General features: G+C 44.9%; 1 protein-coding gene across 2 annotated transcripts in view; it reads left to right on the top strand.

Annotated features, from left to right (window-relative positions):
* Positions 1-18,582, top strand: part of NOC3L (NOC3 like DNA replication regulator) — a 61,799-nt gene extending 43,217 nt beyond the window's left edge. For both annotated transcript variants that reach the window (XM_075612817.1, XM_075612816.1), the window contains exons 11-22: positions 1,472-1,600; positions 3,255-3,386; positions 4,161-4,241; positions 5,012-5,112; positions 6,789-6,861; positions 8,535-8,598; positions 8,691-8,762; positions 13,681-13,862; positions 14,959-15,087; positions 16,200-16,297; positions 17,457-17,541; positions 18,188-18,582. In XM_075612817.1, coding sequence (XP_075468932.1) covers positions 1,472-1,600; positions 3,255-3,386; positions 4,161-4,241; positions 5,012-5,112; positions 6,789-6,861; positions 8,535-8,598; positions 8,691-8,762; positions 13,681-13,862; positions 14,959-15,087; positions 16,200-16,297; positions 17,457-17,541; positions 18,188-18,307 — 1,266 coding nt within the window. In that variant the 3' untranslated portion in view covers positions 18,308-18,582. The remainder of the gene's footprint in view (positions 1-1,471; positions 1,601-3,254; positions 3,387-4,160; positions 4,242-5,011; positions 5,113-6,788; positions 6,862-8,534; positions 8,599-8,690; positions 8,763-13,680; positions 13,863-14,958; positions 15,088-16,199; positions 16,298-17,456; positions 17,542-18,187) is intronic.
* The last annotated feature ends 340 nt before the right edge of the window (positions 18,583-18,922 follow it).

Genomic DNA, 18,922 nt, shown 5'->3' with positions numbered 1-18,922 from the left:
GCTAGTGCTTGTATAAGGGGGTAACAGAGAGGAGCACCGCTAGTGCTTGTATAAGGGGGTAACAGAGAGGAGCACAGCTAGTGCTTGTATAAGGGGGTAACAGAGAGGAGCACAGCTAGTGCTTGTATAAGGGGGTAACAGGGAGGAGCACAGCTAGTGCTTGTATAAGGGGGTAACAGAGAGGAGCACAGCTAGTGCTTGTATAAGGGGGTAACAGGGAGGAGCACAGCTAGTGCTTGTATAAGGGGGTAACAGGGAGGAGCACAGCTAGTACTTGTATAAGGGGGTAACAGAGGAGCACAGCTAGTGCTTGTATAAGGGGGTAACAGAGAGGAGCACAGCTAGTTCTTGTATAAGGGGGTAACAGGGAGGAGCACAGCTAGTGCTTGTATAAGGGGGTAACAGGGAGGAGCACAGCTAGTGCTTGTATAAGGGGGTAACAGGGAGGAGCACAGCTAGTGCTTGTATAAGGGGGTAACAGAGAGGAGCACAGCTAGTGCTTGAATAAGGGGTAACAGGGAGGAGCACAGCTAGTGCTTGTATAAGGGGGTAACAGAGAGGAGCACAGCTAGTGCTTGTATAAGGGGGTAACAGAGAGGAGCACAGCTAGTGCTTGTATAAGGGGAAAATAGTTCAATTCTATTATCTTCTATTTTTTTGTTTGAACAAATAAGACCCCCCTGAGTCCCCCCCGAGGATGAGACCCACCTGAGCCCCCCCCGCCCCCCGGGGATGAGACCGCCCTGAGACCCCCTGAGTCCCCCCCAGGGATGAGACCCACCTGAGTCCCCCCCGGGGATGAGACCCCCCCCTGAGTCCCCCCCCCCACGGGATGAGACCCCCCCCAGGGATGAGACCCCCCCTCAGTCCCCCCAGGGGATGAGACCCCCCTGAATCCCCCCCCCCGGGGATGAGACCCCCCTGAATCCCCCCCCCCCCCCCGGGGATGGGACCGCCCCAGTTGTTGCCGCTAGAGGTGTGAGTGCGAATTTCTTCAAAATAGTTTTGCAAACATTTTCTTGCAGGTTTTCTCTTCAATCTTGTGAGATTTCGCATGGGCAGCAACTCGCCGAATTTCTCCAAAATGTCATGAACTTAAAGCAAATCAAATAATTCAGCGGTGCAAACCCCCCCCCCCCCCCCCCCCCAGCTGAAAACCTGACCTGGTTTGGGGGGGGGGGGGTCGAGGGGTTTGCACCGCTGATTTATTTGATTTACTTTAAGTTCATGACATTTTGGAGCCCCCCTGTAATTAATGGCAGTACATAACCCTGTGTGTCAGACATTCGCTGCACTTTTATGCCCGGGAATGAAGAATTTGCTCTCCATGGGCTAGTCCCTAACGCAGTTAATAGGGAACTATGTGTTGTTCTTTGGTGTATGAAAGCGATTTTAACGATGGCACAGCCGAGCTCGCCACTAAATCGCTGCTCTGTTTTGCAAGCAACCAATCTGTGTGTTTGTGAAACAGATTGCTGACACATGCTTCGAGGCGGTGAAAAGGCTCTTCAGACAAGATAAGGTTGGCCAGGCGTCTCTGGCTGCTGTGAAAGTGATTTCTGGCCTGGTGAAGAGCAGAAATTATGATGTCCGACCCGAGGTAAAGCGTTCATAGATCTGCTTATTTGCTTATCCCCTTTAACACATTCTCTGCAAAGCACACGTCCAGCACCTAAAGCAGCAACCCCCCGTAGAAGCATTTAACTCCTATAATGCTAGTATTATGTCCCCTAAACATTTCCTGCTATTAAAATAAATAATACATATTTTTTAAATCGTTGTTTTCTTCATTTCCGCGGTAACCTCAGTCCGCTCTGGGGAGAGCTTCATTTTGACCTCCTGGGTCTTAACATTTCAACTGTTCGTTGCTGCTGAGCGAAGTATCGGATATTATAAATAAAAACCTCCCCTGGAGGCAGGAAGAGCTCTTTTAAATGTATAGTAAAAATATGCAAAAATGTTAACCTAAATCTAATATAAAATACAATCTATTTAGTATTTAATGGGCTTCATTTTCAAATAGTATGTCCTAGTGTTGGCTCAATTTGAATTGATACTGTGACACTTTTTTTGTAGTATATATATGTATATATGCATGGGTTTTTTTTTCTGTGGATTGTATAATTAGAATGTAAAGAGTGGCGGTCCGTATACACCCTATTCTGTGTTAGTGTTAAAACTAAAGACAGGAAAGCCCAATGCTACATCTGAGACAAAAATACACCGTGAAATACTGTACTTGTATATTCTCTTGAAAAAGGGCCATTTGGTTACACCCTTTAGCCAAAGCATTATAAGCCTGCAAGCCACATCAATGCATGACCAGTGAGCAGGTCCTAACACTACCTGATTAAAATTCTCATTTACCTCACTGTATTTTTGTCACATTGGCTGCAGTATTGGTCTTTCCTGCCTTATGTTGTATACATATGGCCACGCTCAGTAGCACTCCTTTTGACACACACACACACACACACACACACACACACACACACACACACACACACACACACTTTATTTATTGTGTTGTGGGTTTTTGGGGTTTCTTGAGCTTGCTGGAAGTTTGTCTGTCACAGGGAAAAAGGAGACCAAAAGCGCACCAGCACAAACGGAGCAGGAAGGACCCAAAACGAAAAATAATTAAAAGGGCACTTTAATGTGACAAAAGACCCATCCAACGCGTTTCGAACGCATCCAAAGCGTTTCGATCCTTGAAAAAGAATGCTGTGACGTTCGAAACGCGTTGGATGGGTCTTTTGTCACATTAAAGTGCCCTTTTAATTATTTTTCGTTTTGGGTCCTTCCTGCTCCGTTTGTGCTGGTGCGCTTTTGGTCTCCTTTTTCCCTGTATTGCAATTAGTAGCTTCACAGCCTGCCTACCTACCCTACCAGGATGTGAGTATTTGCTTTTTCTCTGGGGAACCTGCCAATGAGACTGATGGTAAGTGGGTTACACCATATACCACCTGTCTTCAGGAGGATAGTACCCATACTATTACACAATAGGTACTATATCAATTGTTAGTACCCTGGTTTAGTGGTTTGGCTTATTTTTGTTATTAGACCTGCATTTGAGCGCTTCAGCTATTTTCCACATTGGAAGTTTGTGTGTTACTGTTAAAGCTATAAGAATGGTGCCAAACAGCTATGCTTGGCTTTGAACTTGTAATGCTGGTATTTGCTGTGACAATGTTGCGATCTTATCTCCTTCTGTTTTCTACTCTGCCGTCGTGTGTGATCCCTGATAACCCCAGGTAATGAACATCTTGCTTCACTTAAGAATTAAGGAAGTAGAAGTAAAAAAAGATGCAGAAGATATTACCGCAAAAAAGAAATTTATGTCCTATAAAGAAAAGAGGAAAAATCTATCAAGAATGCAAAGAAAGGTAAAATATGACCTTTTCTTTCTTGCCTGCTACTATACATCTAATATGCAGTGACCGTGGCCCCTTGGAGACACGCACACCATTAAACCCCCCCCCCCCCCCTACTGTCCACTTAGATTGTAAGCTCTTCAGCACAGGGACTCCTTTTTTTCTAATGTATGTGTATGACTGCTGTAAAGCGCATTGTCCATGGCTGGCGCTATGTAAATGTAGATACACATACATACGTTTATTTGAAAAATGTATCTGAACCTGGGGTCCGTGTAATCTGTATCCAAACGTAATCGGTTCAAACTAAAGATGAGTTTAATTACAAATGTACTGTGTGCATATATTTGTATATAGCGCCTACAGTGGTGTACACAGCGCTTTACTACAGAGGATACACGGCATTAGAATGCAAGAAGTGCAACACACACCACGAGACCATGAGAGAGGAAATCCCTGCCCCAGGGAGCTTACATCTAAGTGCAGGTGTATTGAGGAGGTTGTTCTTTACACGGTGACTCGCTCCTGCGATCTCCGACAGGAGTCGACATTCTGGCAAAAACCTCAACATTTTACCTGAATAAAATAATAATAAATCTTGAGGTTTCACGGGCTGTAAATCGCGCTACTTTGCAATGCATTGCAGACCGCCCTGGCATGAAATGGGTTAATCTTCTCAGCACCACTTGGTCACTCCTGGAGCGGTCACGTGATGCGATCAGGGTCCCGGACACAGGAAACGACGGGTACTCCCTACCCTAATGTTCTCGCTCCTTGCCTTTGCAGTGGAAGAAAGCGGAAGAGAAATTAGACAGAGAACTGATGGAAGTAGAAGCTTCAGAGAACAAGGAGAAGAAGATAAAGCTGGTGAGACTTCTTCTTATACAGTGTAACATGCGGACTATCACTTATACAGAGGGGATTCCTATCTGCTGGAGGCCATTCCACGAGGGGGAACATTAAACCAGCACAGACAATAGTACACGGGCAGCCAACTCCGTCCTCAAGGGCCACAAACAGGCCGGGGTTTAAGGATAATCTATGCTTCAAGTAACGACAGCCCCCGATTGAGGCCCCTGTCCTGAAGCAGAGAGATCCTTAAAACGTGACCTGTTAGTGGCCCTTGAGGGCTGGAGTTGGCCACTCCTAAATAGTTTGACCAAGACGCCCTCTTGGGGAGTGTTGCAGTGACTGTCGCACACTACTCAAAAACAGCTGCTCCCCTAATCTTAGCCCACTGGGAATGATGAAGACAAAGACCTTTGAAGTGAGAGCCTGGCTGGGAGGCACGTGTCAGCGACTTCAGTCTTTGGGCAAGTCACTTCATCTGCTTTTGCGTCTGGCACCAGACAGTAGATGGCCGTTTCTTTGGTGCAATAAAGTCTATGGACAGGCCAATTAAGATGTATGTGATGCGTTGACATTGGCAGCTAGTGACAAGTGGATGGCAACCACAAGGTTACAGAGCACTAAGAATAAGGCAATCTTATTCAAGGCAGCTCATTTAACCCCTTGTGTTGGAGGGCCCTTGGACAATCAAGAGGGTAAATACAGTGGAAGCAAAAAAAGGCTAGTTTCTCCCTAAAATAATTAACTGCGTTTCTCTCTCTCCCTCCCACCCCTGCATTTTCCCACAGCATACGGAGACCCTCAACATTGTTTTTTTAACCTACTTCAGGATTCTGAAGAGAGCGCAGAAATCTGTTCTCCTTCCTGCTGTGTTAGAAGGTCTCGCAAAGTAAGTATATTTATTTTGTAGAAGGGCCAGTCCATCCATCAGGGGTATACGTGAAGTCATACGCAGCAAGAAGGCCTTTCTTAAGTAGCCTTCCATAAAAATGTACTGGGATTTAAATGGCCATCCAGTACAAAGGAGCCATAACCAATGACGCGGCTTCCTGTTGGTCTGAGATTCTGCGCCCATTTAAAGCGGCGTCCAACCGTCCGGGTTTTTTTATATTTTTTTTGAACATCCCCCCGCCCCCTTTAATATGCGCATCAATACAATCTACACAATAAGTAATTAGCTAAGTTGCTGATCGATCCGTTCACCGGTGATCGATTGGTGAAGATTCGGCTCGGGGGTACACTAAATGGCCGTCAGTGCAGCAGAAGAGGACCCACAATGCAACGTTCTGTCGGGAAGATCATGTGACCAGACAGTTACTAGATACTGGTACACTGTTAGAGAGAGAGCAGGGATCAAAAAGGAGTGTGCCAGAGCCTGTTTCAGAAGAGGAAGGGGTGTGACTTTGCACATGGTTGCTATTGAAACAATAAAATGCTTGTTACATTATAATACATTAAAAATGGCATTCAGAGTTGTTTAAAAACAAATGCTACAAGTATTTTCTCATAGTACAGAACTGATTTATATTAAAAAAAAACACAAGTACAATATTGCTTGGTCTGCATCCTTAAGGGAGATTTAAACCAGGTAACTTCATCGGGAAAAGGTGGCGGGTAGGGGAGAGTGTGTCGGGAACCAGACGGTTGAGGGACTCTGGATCCCGTTCAGTAAAGAAAATGGTTTAAAAAAAAAAAAAAAAAAAAAGAGATGGGGAGATTTCTGCTTTTAAATTGCTTGGAGGGGGGGAAACAGTGGGTGTGGTGTGTCTGATGATGTCTTGATAACATATTTGAAGCTTAAATGTTCAGTGTGACCAAAATCAACTTTGAGCAAAACGCATCATATGAAAGAAATAGCCAATTACAGATCCACAAACATGTTCTTTTTTTAGAGATCGCCTCTGTGTCTGGGAGACTCTGTGGTCGCTGTTTCTTCTCCCAGAGTCCTTTGCTTGCCTCATCCTTTCCATTTTTAGCTCTCCCTCCCACGTGATTCATTGCTGGCCTATCCCATGCAGCAGAGATTTGCAGAGGAACTCTTCCCCTTCAGAAAGTTTCAGGGCAGTTTAGGAGGTGCCTGCAGGAACATGACGGGAGGTCTTTCCCAAAATATAGAAAAAGTGGAAAAATACTGATTTTATAATAGCATGTTAGCATGTTGTAAGGTAGTGTCGAAGTGAACCTATTTATAAAACCCTTCTTTTGCTGCCACAGCTTATAAATACCTATAGCCTGATTAACATAAAGGTATTAGGGGGGTGGGGGAGGGGGAGACTCTTGTTAGTATAAGCAAGTGTCAATAACGTAGCTGCACACACAGTGTCACCCTGTCCAGCAGCTCTAGACCCTCTCCTGTCACCCTAATGCACATATTTGCTAAGGAGGAGTGGGATTCCCACACAGCATCCAGCAGGGTCATCGGAGTGACTATTATTATTTTTATCCTTGAGCTGAATATTATCTTAAAATCTATATATAGAGCCTTATGGTTTCAGTTTTTCTAGTATTCCGTTTAAAATGTATTTTCCGCACTAACGCCGACCAAATGTATCCCAATGTTTTTAGGTTTGCTCATCTGATAAATGTGGACTTTTTTGATGATCTCCTTGTGGTCCTTCATAATCTCGTCGATTCTGGTGTAAGTAGAACAAGTTCCTTCACTTTACAAGATGGTATTCCCTGGTTGCAGCCTTATAATGGTAATATTCTGTATTGTCCACTTCAAAGGGGGCCTTTTGATTCAATGATTTGTTTTTAAAAGATGTTCTAGTTCTTCTGGGAAGTGGAAGTTTGGAATTTAAGTCCGTAAATGTGGGTGGTCTTTTGGTCAATGGAAGTTAACTTCCCAGCATCGGTGGTAATTATGAGGAAATTACAGTTTATTATTAAAATGTTTTCAAACCTATATCATACATAAAATGACCATTAAAAAAAGTATTTTTTTAAATAATTATTTTACGTTTTATGTAAGCATGGCGAGACTTGGGAGGGGGTTGCTTTCCTATTGCTGCTCACATATGTCTGAGTTTAACAGGTTCCCACCGGCAAACCTCTAGTTTAATCATATCCGATTTCAGGTAGTGCAATATACTTAGCACCATTACAAACCGTATCATTTCCAGACAAACTGCTTCTACTTCGACCCGACCACCTGGTTTGTATCTTTTAGTAAATCCCGCGCATGACAAACCGCCTCGTGCTGGCACGTGTGAAGCGGTTTGTCACTTGCCTATCCGAACCAAGTATACTCTCACATCTCCAGGTTAATGCTGTGTATGCGTTTCCTGTACTGAACTGTAACATGATTCTGTGTCACGCAATGTTTTATAATGTGGATTTATGGGTTTGTTCTTGTAATTGTAAAGCTCTGTATTATGTTTTACTGCGGTGTTTAGTTTATACATAAGCTGAGGTAGGTGACTGGTAGGAAAGTTGTGTTCCTGAAGACTATGTCTGACATCTGGGTTTAGAGACGCAAACAAACTGGGATCATTAATTATCCAAGGGCACGAACAGAGCCAAACATGTCTACTTGTATTCTATCATCTTTGGCAAATGATATTAGCACGATTATGTCACACATTTATTTTTTGTTTATTTTATTAGCTAATATGACATTGGCTTAAAGCGATGTTCTGTTGTGTTCAAGGTCAAAATCGAAATTTGTATCTTCTGATTTTCACGGGATCGATTTCTATAAAGAAAACTGCTAAAGCTCTGTTTACCTAAAAGATTTCAGATGACATATCGCGACATTATAGCCATGCCAAAGGTTTTCCGCTTCCCTTCAATAACTCCACATTCTGTCATCCAAACCTTTTCATTGCATTATATTTGCCACCTGCACTAATGGCATGTACAGGTAGTCCTCGCTATCCAACGTTTCACTTTACAACGAATTGCATATCCAACGCTTTACAACGCAACCCTTCGGGCCATTTTTTGACACTGGAATGCGTTATCCAGCGCTCACCGCCACTGGTTAACATGGGACTCACTTTACAACGGTTTCACTATCCAACGCTACTTCCAGAACGGGTTCCGATGGATAACCTAGGACTGCCTGTATGTCTTTTAGGATGTTCGTATGACACCTAATAAAATGGTTGCGGTGTTGTACAGTATTTGCACAATAATTCATACCAAGAGCTTGTTTTCTATACATCTTAAATGCACCAATGTGCTGTAATACCCAGACCATGTTGGTGCACACACTGAATCGTTTTCCTCATAGTTCTAGTATTTGCAAGATATCACCAAAACACTATAGGATTTTACTTAGAATTTCTTTTATACTACTTTGGTCTCCAGGATCTAAGCTACAGAGAGGGCCTCCACTGTGTGCAGACGGCTTTTAATATACTTTCTGGGCAAGGTAAGGCTTCCTGCAGGGGTGGCTGTCACTTATTACACACAAACAATATGTACAACATTTACTTTACTCAAATATAATTTCTCTTTAAACAGGTGATGTTCTTAATATTGATCCCCTGAAATTCTATACTCACCTTTACAAAACGTTATTTGGGCTCAATGCAGGTAATTCCAACTTATCACATTTTGTCCTATTTCCGGTCTGGTTTTTATTATTTAAGAATGACGTCTTTTATTATTGTCTGTTGCTTTTCACGGGTTTACTTTTAATGAAAACATATACTGGGAAATTATAATACCATACTTCTCTTATTGTGATTACCTGAACAGAGCTAAATCCCTCCACTCGATATGAGAACTAATGCTGTGTTACTGTAATTCGTACTTTGCGCAAATGATCTTGGCACGAGTATCTGGGATTTCCCACTGCAGAACTTGGTGGCTTCAGCTCAAGATCCTTGGCCGCAGAGGAATAAAAACAAAGTTATTTCTCATGACCTCTCACTTGAGCGAGATCCCACAAGGCACAGCCATATCCTCTCCTGCTCTTCTTGCCTGTAGGTCAGAGAAAATGCTGTGAAAGCTGATCCTATGGCCCCAGAACACTCTGTAGGGACAGGTTTAGCATATGGTGATAAGGCATTTAAAGAGGAAGGAACTCTTTGTCCTGAGGGTGGGGGGGGGGGGGGGGGGGGGGGGGGGATAAATCGTTCAACTTTGACATTCTTTCATTTTCTCCATTCAGAATCGTTACATCCTTAAGCAGTTTTCTTTAGAGGAAAAACTGATGCCCGTAATAATTTTCAGATGCTTTAAAGAAGCAAAACATTTGAAATGTTGTGTATTTTTTTTTTAAATAGATCAGTTCTGTATTATTAGATAATGACTTTTATTTTATTTAACTCTTAATACCATTTTTTTATGTTTTTAAATCATTCGATTTCTATAGCAGGGTTTAGCCCACCTCCCAAGCAGTGCAAGATCTTTGCAACACTTCTTGTTTGTGATCATTTGTTGCCAATATTCCCAGCAAAACATACAGAACCCCTATAAGCTCATATTGAACCCCCAAAATAACCAGCACACATACACACACACACACACACACACACACACACACACACACACACACACACACACACACACACGTATAAGGCTGCGTCCATAGATGGACCAGCCGTGCTGAGGCGTACGGACGCTCCGTGCTGAGTCCCTGCATCCTCAATGAGGTTGCCTTGAGAGGGGGCTCACACGAGCGTCCGCAGGCGTGCTGAGGCGTTGGAGGTTTCAGCCGAGCGCCAAGTTGTTTTTCAGAGCACTGTCGGCTGAAAACCTCCAATCAGCCTGAAGCAGCGTCAACGTCACGGCGCCGTGACATTGACGTCAGTGCGTCGCGGGCAATTGGCCCAGCGACGTCACTGCCCCGCCTCCAACCACCTCCCCCCGGCTCCCTTCGCGCACGCTGGCTCGCCTGCAAGTCCGTGCAATCGCGCTGACTGAAGCAGACGAGCCTCAGCGTTAGCGCGCCTCCGCTCTCCCCACACCTCTATGGCCCGGGCCTAAGTGTCAAAGAGGAGTGCTACTCAGCATGGCAATATATATATTTAAAACCAGAGACAGAACATGAAACACAGACAGCTCAGTGCACTGAGCTCTGTCAATATTCACAGCAGTTTGAGCTGCAACCTATAATAACAATAGATAATGTTATATTAGTAATGTTATCTTAGTGTAACTCAGCAGCTACAATGTATGTTTATACAGTATTACTGACTGAAGGATTGATTAACTCAGGGGAGCGCAAGCTTTTGCTGCTGTGCCCCCCTGTCCTCCCTGCCTGGACGCTTGCCCCCCCCCCCCCCCCCCTGCATTAGGCCGTGCTTATAGTGACGGCGATGCGACATCGCCCGGAAACAAATGCATTGCCGCCGCGTGCGCTTATAGTGCGCGCGATGGCGCCCTTGCAAAAACTGGTAGTTGTCAAAATTAGATTTTTCAAGGGCTATCGTGTCACGTGGCCCTTCAACCAATCAAATTGCCGGAAACACGTAAAGCCGCCGCCCGCCGAAATATAACTTTCACTTTGGGTGACGTCTCCCGTCGCGTCGCCATCGACGGCACTATAGGTACGGCTTTAGACGCTTGCGGTGTCGTGAGGTCACGTGACCCGCGGCGTCATTTGACGCGTGTGATATCAGATGACCGAGTTGCCTGGGTAATATAGCGTTGCTGGGGCCTCACACGATCCCCTGGCATTTAATTTAAATGCCTTGGGGAAGAGCGCAGTTCCTCTGCAACCGCCCGCGTCCCCCTCCACCCCCCAGAAAAATCTCTTGACTCCCCCCAGTTTGCGCACCCATGGATTAACTGAAAAGTCGGTCATTGTTGGGCACAATAAGGATTTTTCGGTTTATAAGAGGAGCACCAAACGATGGCCAGTTTAGGTAAGAAAGTAGAATTATATGCGGTCACATGTTTTACATATAAAGAAGGGGAAAGTACTATTGCTGGTTTAAAACTCCCATTATTTAATCATTAGAAATAACCATTAACAAGGATCCTGCACTTTTTAAGACACAAAATTGAATAATGGGAGATGTAGAATATAGTCTGTGAAATTTCTGTAACGTGTACATTTTTCTGTGACTATTCAATGCATTTCAAGTCACCGGTTGTTTGGTGCAGGATAACCGAAAACGTGCCTCCATTTTATGGAAATGTATAGGCAACACACGTTTTGTTGAATGAATGTCATTGTGGGGCTAATTTAAGATTACCGCCCTTTTTCTGCGCATGCAGAGACCCGTGGGGAAAATAAATGTTCTCTTTAAATGAGATCCCTGAAATAATTGCAATCTTTACAAGGGCAGCTCCGCTTAACCCACAGAGCAGTCTCAGGCGAAGTCCCCGGTGGCTGCTGCTGCCGCTGCTGCATGCGCTCCAGGCGGCGCTAGCACAGCATAACATCGCGGTCTGTGCTGGAGCTGCAGAGGGAAGGAGGGGGGTGGTGCGTGACGGGGGCACGGTCATGACATCACCCGGCTGGTTCGCCCTCATTGGCTGAACCACCGGGGGGCGTGGCCAGCGCTCCGTCGCCAGTTCTGAATACAATTTCCTAGTATTCAGAAAATCTGGTCCTGCATCGCGGCGGCAGATTGCGCGCCAGGGTAGCTAGCGGGGCCCGGCCCCATTGAGCGGCGGTTCTTGTCCCTGAAGCGCACACCATAGCGTGTGCGCTGCAGCAGGCACCGGGGTCCTCGTCTAAAGAGCGAGCATCCGCTACTAAATTGCAGCCTGACAGATTTCCATATGAACGAGAGCATGATTTAGTCTCCGGGTCTCTTGTTTATAGAGCAGGCATCAGTCGCCCAGATTTCACGCCTTACAAGTGTCCCTGCGCTGCACAGTTACCGTGCCCCTGTAACATGCCAGGTACAGCATTGGCACATGCTCATTTTCATGGGGGTGATCAGGCTGACTGCTTGAGCCCGATAGAAACAGAAGTGCCGCCCCTTCCACTTCCGGCATCGGGCACTTGACTTCCGAGCATCAGTCCGCAGTTAAGTGGCACTTTATTGCCGGCAGGGCCGCCGACTGATGTCCTGGGGCCCAGGACTAGAGCTTTGCCCCACCCCCCTGGGTGTCTGTGACCTTCCTTTCACACCTGTACTTCTCTCCCGCTTGTCTCTCACTCTCCCCCCCCTCTTCCTCCTTTCTCTTCCCCCTCCCCTTTCACTCAAGCCCGCTCCCTCAATCCCTCCCCTCCTCACACTCCTTTCCTTCGTCCTCCCCTCGTCACACAATACTCCCTCCCAATACTAAACTACTTCCCCAAATACAGACAACACTACACCCCCAGATACAATTGGCACTACTACCACCCCCCCCCCCCCCAGATACAATTAACACTACAACCAGCCCCCCCACAGATACAATTACCACTACTACCACCCCCAGATACAATTGGCACTACTACCACCCCCCCCCCAGATACAATTAGCACTACAACCAGCCCCCCCCCAGATACAATTGGCACTACTACCACCCCCCCCCCAGATACAATTAGCACTACAACCAGCCCCCCCCCCCCAGATACAATTAACACTACCACCGCCCCCCTGATACAAATGACCTCTGGTTGCCACGGCTCTCTCCAGCTGCTGCTTTCTCTTCCCACTCCGTCCTCTCTCCTGCCGGAAGCTGGGTGCACCTGGAACTCCGTCTCTGCCTCCGGCGAGCACCGGCGGGGGGGAGAGGACGGAGTGGGAAGAGGAGGCAGCAGTTGGGGAGATCAGGGGCCCGGCAGCGGCGGCGGCAATCAGAGGCTCAGCAGGTGGACGTAAACTCCCGCCGCCGGCTGGGCCCCCCACAGCCACCGGGCCCGGGGCACTTGTCCCGGTTCTCTCCCCCTCCCCTTTCGGCGGCTCTGTAAAGGTTAAGAGCAATATATATCCATATATCTATATCTCTCTATCTCTCTCTCTCTCTCTCTCTCTCTCTCTCTCTCTCTCTCTCTCTCTCTCTCTCATAATGGTTTCTTTTCCATCTTTTATTGCAGATGCCATTTACACTTTAAAGCAACACTACCAGTTCCCGTTTGTTTATTTTGTAGTTATAGGATTGAAGCAGAGCGTCTCCGGGGCAGAACTGCATTAATTTCAGCTCTGGGGTCCCCTGCTTCCCGACATCCGTAGGAGGTGCCGGTATCTCCATGATTAAATGTCCCTCGTCGCGCGGGCCAATAGGAAGCTGCAACGGCTTCCTATTGGCCCATATGATGTGGGACAATTTATGCCGCCATTATGTTAGCCCCAACTATCCCTGTCAGGGCTGCTACCTGCAAAGATGCTGGCACCCCCTATGGAGGCAAGTATCCCCAGAAGTGGGGAGTCCCCAGAGCTGAAATGAACACAATTGTATAACTACTATGAATAAATAAAATAAATTGCGACCTGTAGTGCTGCTTTAACACCATTCACAATTAAAAATGCGGAATTGATAAAGAATGTGCCACCTGCACCAAAGAATATCTGGAGGTACTTGCAATCTTTCCGTCGTGGATAACCAGCGTGTCTGCTTACAGGTGCCACAAATGATGACACTCAAATAGTGCTTCAGTGTCTCGATGTGATGCTTACCAAACGCAGGAAGCAAGTGTCCCAACCGCGAGCCCTCGCGTTCATAAAGCGCCTGTCTACACTGGCTTTGCACGTCCTCCCAGATTCCTGCATTGGCATCTTGTCCACCAACAGAGTACTGATGCAGGTAAGAACACCGGCTCTTATTTCTACTCTATAGTACAGATGTGCAAACGTACTCAAATTCGCTTTTAGCTTATAGTTTGCGAGAAATTCAACACTTCAAACTAAATTATCAAATTTTGCCAGAGAAGAATCTACCCTGAAATATGGGTTTTGCAGGAGAACGTTCTATTTTCTTAGAGTAACCATTGACTTGTATACCTGCCCAAATCGCTCACCAAGACACGAGGTGGAGAGCTACCTGTGAGATATGCCGATAGGCTTATTCCGCAGATATCTCGGGACTGTTCACCGGTATCTTTTCACATGTTGTGTAGATGGGTGTCTTCTCCCTCCCTCACTTTCTGCCAAAATCATATTTTAGGCTGTGGTCATTTTTAACAGCTAAACTGCTTGCTTGTCACATCTCTGTCCTCTAGACCAGGGGGGCGCAAGATTTCTTTGGGGGGGGGGGGGGGGAGGGGGGCGCGGTGGTTGCAGGGGTTAAACGCTCTTCCCCATGGCATTTCAATTAAATGACGCAAGGCCTCTGCAACGTCACTTACCGTGACTCAGTTGGCTTTGGTGACGCGTCGCCATGTCAAAGCGGTATCAAATGATGCTGCGGGGTGACGTCATATGACCCTGCGGCGTCATTTGACTCTTCAGACCAGGTAAGGGGGGGGAGAGCAGGCAGGGGGGCGCAAGGCAAAAAGGTTGCGCCCCCATGCTGTGGACTTATCATCTTGCCTAGTTTGCGCGTGTATATATTTTTTTCTCTAAATTGTAGAGCAAATGTAATAATTTGGGTACCTTGTGTAGCTACCACATCGTGGGGTGTGGCACTCCATTGGCCCCGTGACATAGTAGCTACGTCATGTGCTATTTGATGGTTGATTAGGGGAGATCACATTCTGTGCTCCTGTGGAGCGCTGAACTCAATCTGATTTAGGAACCAACCATTCATCTTCTGTTACGTCGTCCGTGATGCCCCAATCGCGTGATCGTGAAGTGCCGGGGTGCTCTGGGGACAGCAATGCATTCATTGTAAAAAAAAATTGAGTACTGGATAGTTTGTGTCTTTTCGTTCACTGTTTTTAAAAGCATCTCTGCACCTTCAGACATTTTCAAAGACAGACATCCTCCTGGACAGTGACTCTCAGGGCAGCGGCCTTTATCTGCCGGAGCTTGATGAGCCAGAATACTGCAATGTGCAGAACACTGCTCTGTGGGAGCTACATAGCCTGCAGGTAAGCCGTGTGTGTACTGTCCTCTGTATTCTGTAAACCTTACTTACAAACTAGTATGGCTCTTTTGCAACTCCATTCTGTTAAGCATGTATGTTTATGGGTGCTAGTGTGCAAAGCAAAGTGTTTTTGTTATTGAGTGAATGCCATTTATTTATTACCATTTACAGATCTTTGTAGAAATGGTTATAAGTACTGCTGGCTTCTAATGGTTTCACATTCATTCTTGGCAGGCTCTTGAAGAAAAAATGGAAAAAAAAACACCTAGAAAGTGAATACTGCCAACTTTCTTGTTTGCGCAAACTTTTTTTTTAACCTGAAGAATGAGAATGGCAATGTAAATAGATGTACTGTGAGGCTGGGGTTCTCAGCTCCAGTCCTCAAGACCCTGTCAGGTTCTCAGGATATCTTTACTTCAGCACAGGTGGCTCGGTCTTCGACTGGCTCACCTGTGCTGAAGCAGGGATATCCTGAAAACCTGGCCTGTTGGGGGTTGTGTCTTGAAGATTGGAGTTAAGAACTTGTTCCGTGATGTGGGTTCACACTTCCAGAAACAATGACATATTTCCACAAACAAGATTGAAATTTCAATGACCGCATAACCTTTAGTATTAGGGACCCATTCAACTTCCCCCCCCCATCCCCCCCAAAGTTGTGTGAAATTATAACATCGTAAAGTCTTAAATCGTTGGATGATTAAAATGAAAAGTTGAAAGATATTAGAATTCATTATTTAAAAATGTCAATGTGCATCTCTAATTCTTGGGATTTTAGACTTGAGTGGGCTACGTGTGTGTGTGTGTGTGTGTGTGTGTGTGTGTGTGTGTGTGTGTGTGTGTGTGTGTGTGTGTGTGTGTGTGTGTGTGTGTGTGTGTTTTAATGCAACTTCAAGATAAGGTCACTGCTGATTTATAGTGTTATCTATTTACTGTAACTTGCTAAAAGCAGACAAGATACTGTACCAGTGAAATAAATACAGACCCCCTGCATGTTGATATTTCACATGCATTGTAAAACATGTCTTCTGGCGGTTTCTCTAGTATAAGCAAATTTAGTTTTTTTTAAATAGACAGAATGTTGATGTTCTCCTTTATCGGTATATTCTTATCTTTCAGAGACATTATCATCCTGTTGTGCGAATATTTGCAGCGCACCTTTGTGCTGGCGCCCCATCCGAGGGGTCCGCAGCTCTGAGAGCAAAGTTAAGCCGCAGGTACGGTCACATGATAAATGAGAACACTGTCGCTTGATTACTGCAACCTCTGGAGACGTGCAGAGATCTTTTCTACATGTTGTATGCATCAGTGATCAGACTTATGATTGCTTTATTTAATGCCTGTACTGCAGTCCTTTCAAATGTTCCTCTTTTTCATAACCGGACATCCATTAAAATACTGCCCACTGTTTGCTCACATACATTTTGCCCTACTTTTTTTTTTTTAAAGTAATCATTCATTATTTTCAGAGCTATTCCAGAAGACTGCAATCAGATTTCTAACCATTGTACCAAATGATATTGGGGCATATTAAAGACATTAAATTGACGTTAGTGGCACGAATCCTGGTTAGAATGTTCATGTGTACAAAAGTAATAGAGGTGAAACGGTCTTTATTTTAATGGTGGACAGTGGGCTAGAACAGCTAGACATTCTTCCAACAGGATGTTAATTAAAGCAGTGGGAATCCTGTTCTTTCGGTAAACAATGATTATGCGGTAATACACAGCTATTCTTTTTGTAAGGAAAATAAATAACTCTGAGCTTTTCGAGCAGGAGCATTGTTGATTTCCGCTCCGAGGACCCCCGTAGATGCTGCCGGTATCACTGTGCAATGTAACATTCCCAGTCACGTGGACCAATAGGAAGACGAAGGATGGCGTTGCAGCTTCCTATTGGCCCGCAGGACTTTAACCGCCATATCGTGAACCCAGCCAGGGCTCCCACCGGCAGCATCTGCGGAAGTAATTATCTCAAAAGCAGGGGGGCTCCCCAGAGCTGAAATCACTGCTGCTCAGTTAGGACCCCATGCTTCAATCCTATTTTAAAAAAACAAAAAGATTGTCACCTGGGGAGGGCCTCTTTAGTAGTTACAGATGCTAACCCCAGAAACCTGCTCCCAATGCTAATGAAGTTATAGTGCAGACATCAAACAATAAGCATAACAGAAAGGGCCCTTGTATTGGGGATACCATTACTTTTGCTTAGTGTTTGGAAATATAGATAATTGGTATGAATAGATTTCAACATGCTCAAGATCAATACATTAGAAAATAGGAACAGCTGCTGCAGAAAACTTTTCACACAAAAGTAACTATATCCTCATCAGTTATTGGCCCTGGATAACAGGCTGTTATGGGTTAAAATATTTTGCAGATCTACCCTGGAACTGTTTGGTGATTACACGATGAATGGAATGACTTTCAATCCACCGGTTGCAGAATCCGTCCTTAACAGAAAGGTAAGATCCGCTGGAATAACACAGATCTGCAAAACCTGGTTATGGCCCCCAAATAAGATGTGTATATAGAAACATTCAAATGCAGTGTATATTTGTGCATTACAGTCCCCCGCCCTGGGTTTTCAGTGAATAGGCAGTGTACATGTAATATGGTAATAGCTTTTATTTATGTTCTGGATATCTCCTAGCCACTGAATACATTGACAACCTGTTCAGCCTGTAAGTGATTGAAGGTGTATTGTTTTACTGTTTCCTCAGCACTGAGATTGTAAAAGCACTTAAAAAAAAAAAAAAATTAAAATATAGTTTCTTGGAAGAAAAAATAATCCCAGTCCTTCAAAATATTTGTAGTATGTACTTTTAATGCAGTGTGTTAGAAATTGGCACTTCAGTACCAAAAAGATATATGGCAGGACTTCTGATCTGGCCTTCCAGGAGCTTTCAACTCCGCTCATTAGGTCAAAGATATATGGCGATTTGTGGTTCTCATAGCTTTATTGCACAAAATATTTTCTAAAGGCCATGCCCAGCTTGTGTTTGATGTGACTTTAGGTCAAAACAAGATGTGCGTTTAACTAGACCAAAATATACTTTTCAACCTGCATTTTGAAAAAATGTCGTAATTATCTGTGGCTTTGTATTACAGGCTAAAGTGAGAATGCATGAGCTGAATGATGACTTACAGGAGCTAATTCAGACACATCTTAAAAAGGTGTCTTCAGAACAGTTGGATTTTGCATCTCACATTAAAGCACAATCGACATGATTTGTTGTTGAACTGACAACGATTCCTTGTGGAAAAGAAAAATGGGAGGACTCAATTCTTACTCGAATTCTGCAGGATTTGTTAAAAGATTATCGGAGAAGGTGAAAGGTTATACTTCAGGAAAGTGACCATAAATGCCAACAAACATGGTGCTGCATTGTTGGCCTTCTAATCCACTCTTTGTACATATATCTGTAGAAATGTTGAACATGAAGCTTTTTCATAGCATCATAAATAAAATTTGTACCACAGTCAAAAACAAAAGATTGAAAGTTGGGTGACTTATTCCAGCGCTTTTGATAGAGCAAGACTATTTTGGGCTGTAAGGTATGCGTCAGATTCGGCAAGTGTCTGAATCCCTTCATGCTTACAAATTGATACCGCAACAGTACTAATTAGTAAAGGTTGATCTTCAATATGTGGTTGACTTGAAACTTTAACACACATTCCCAGGTAGCTCAAACTCCTACATCCACCACATCATGAATATATATTTATGCCAAAATGAGTGCACCTCCCCCCCCAGAACTCACCCCTCCCCACCTTTTTAACTTGGGAGGTTCTGGCAATTTGTGGAATGGACAAGACTCACTGCAGTTGCTTCCCCTCATACAG

The sequence above is a fragment of the Ascaphus truei genome, chromosome 8, assembly GCF_040206685.1.
Source record: "Ascaphus truei isolate aAscTru1 chromosome 8, aAscTru1.hap1, whole genome shotgun sequence".
NCBI classification, from domain to species: Eukaryota; Metazoa; Chordata; class Amphibia; order Anura; family Ascaphidae; genus Ascaphus; species Ascaphus truei.
The sequence above is the reverse complement of the archived record's forward strand: the minus strand, read 5'-3'. Positions and strand labels throughout refer to the sequence as shown.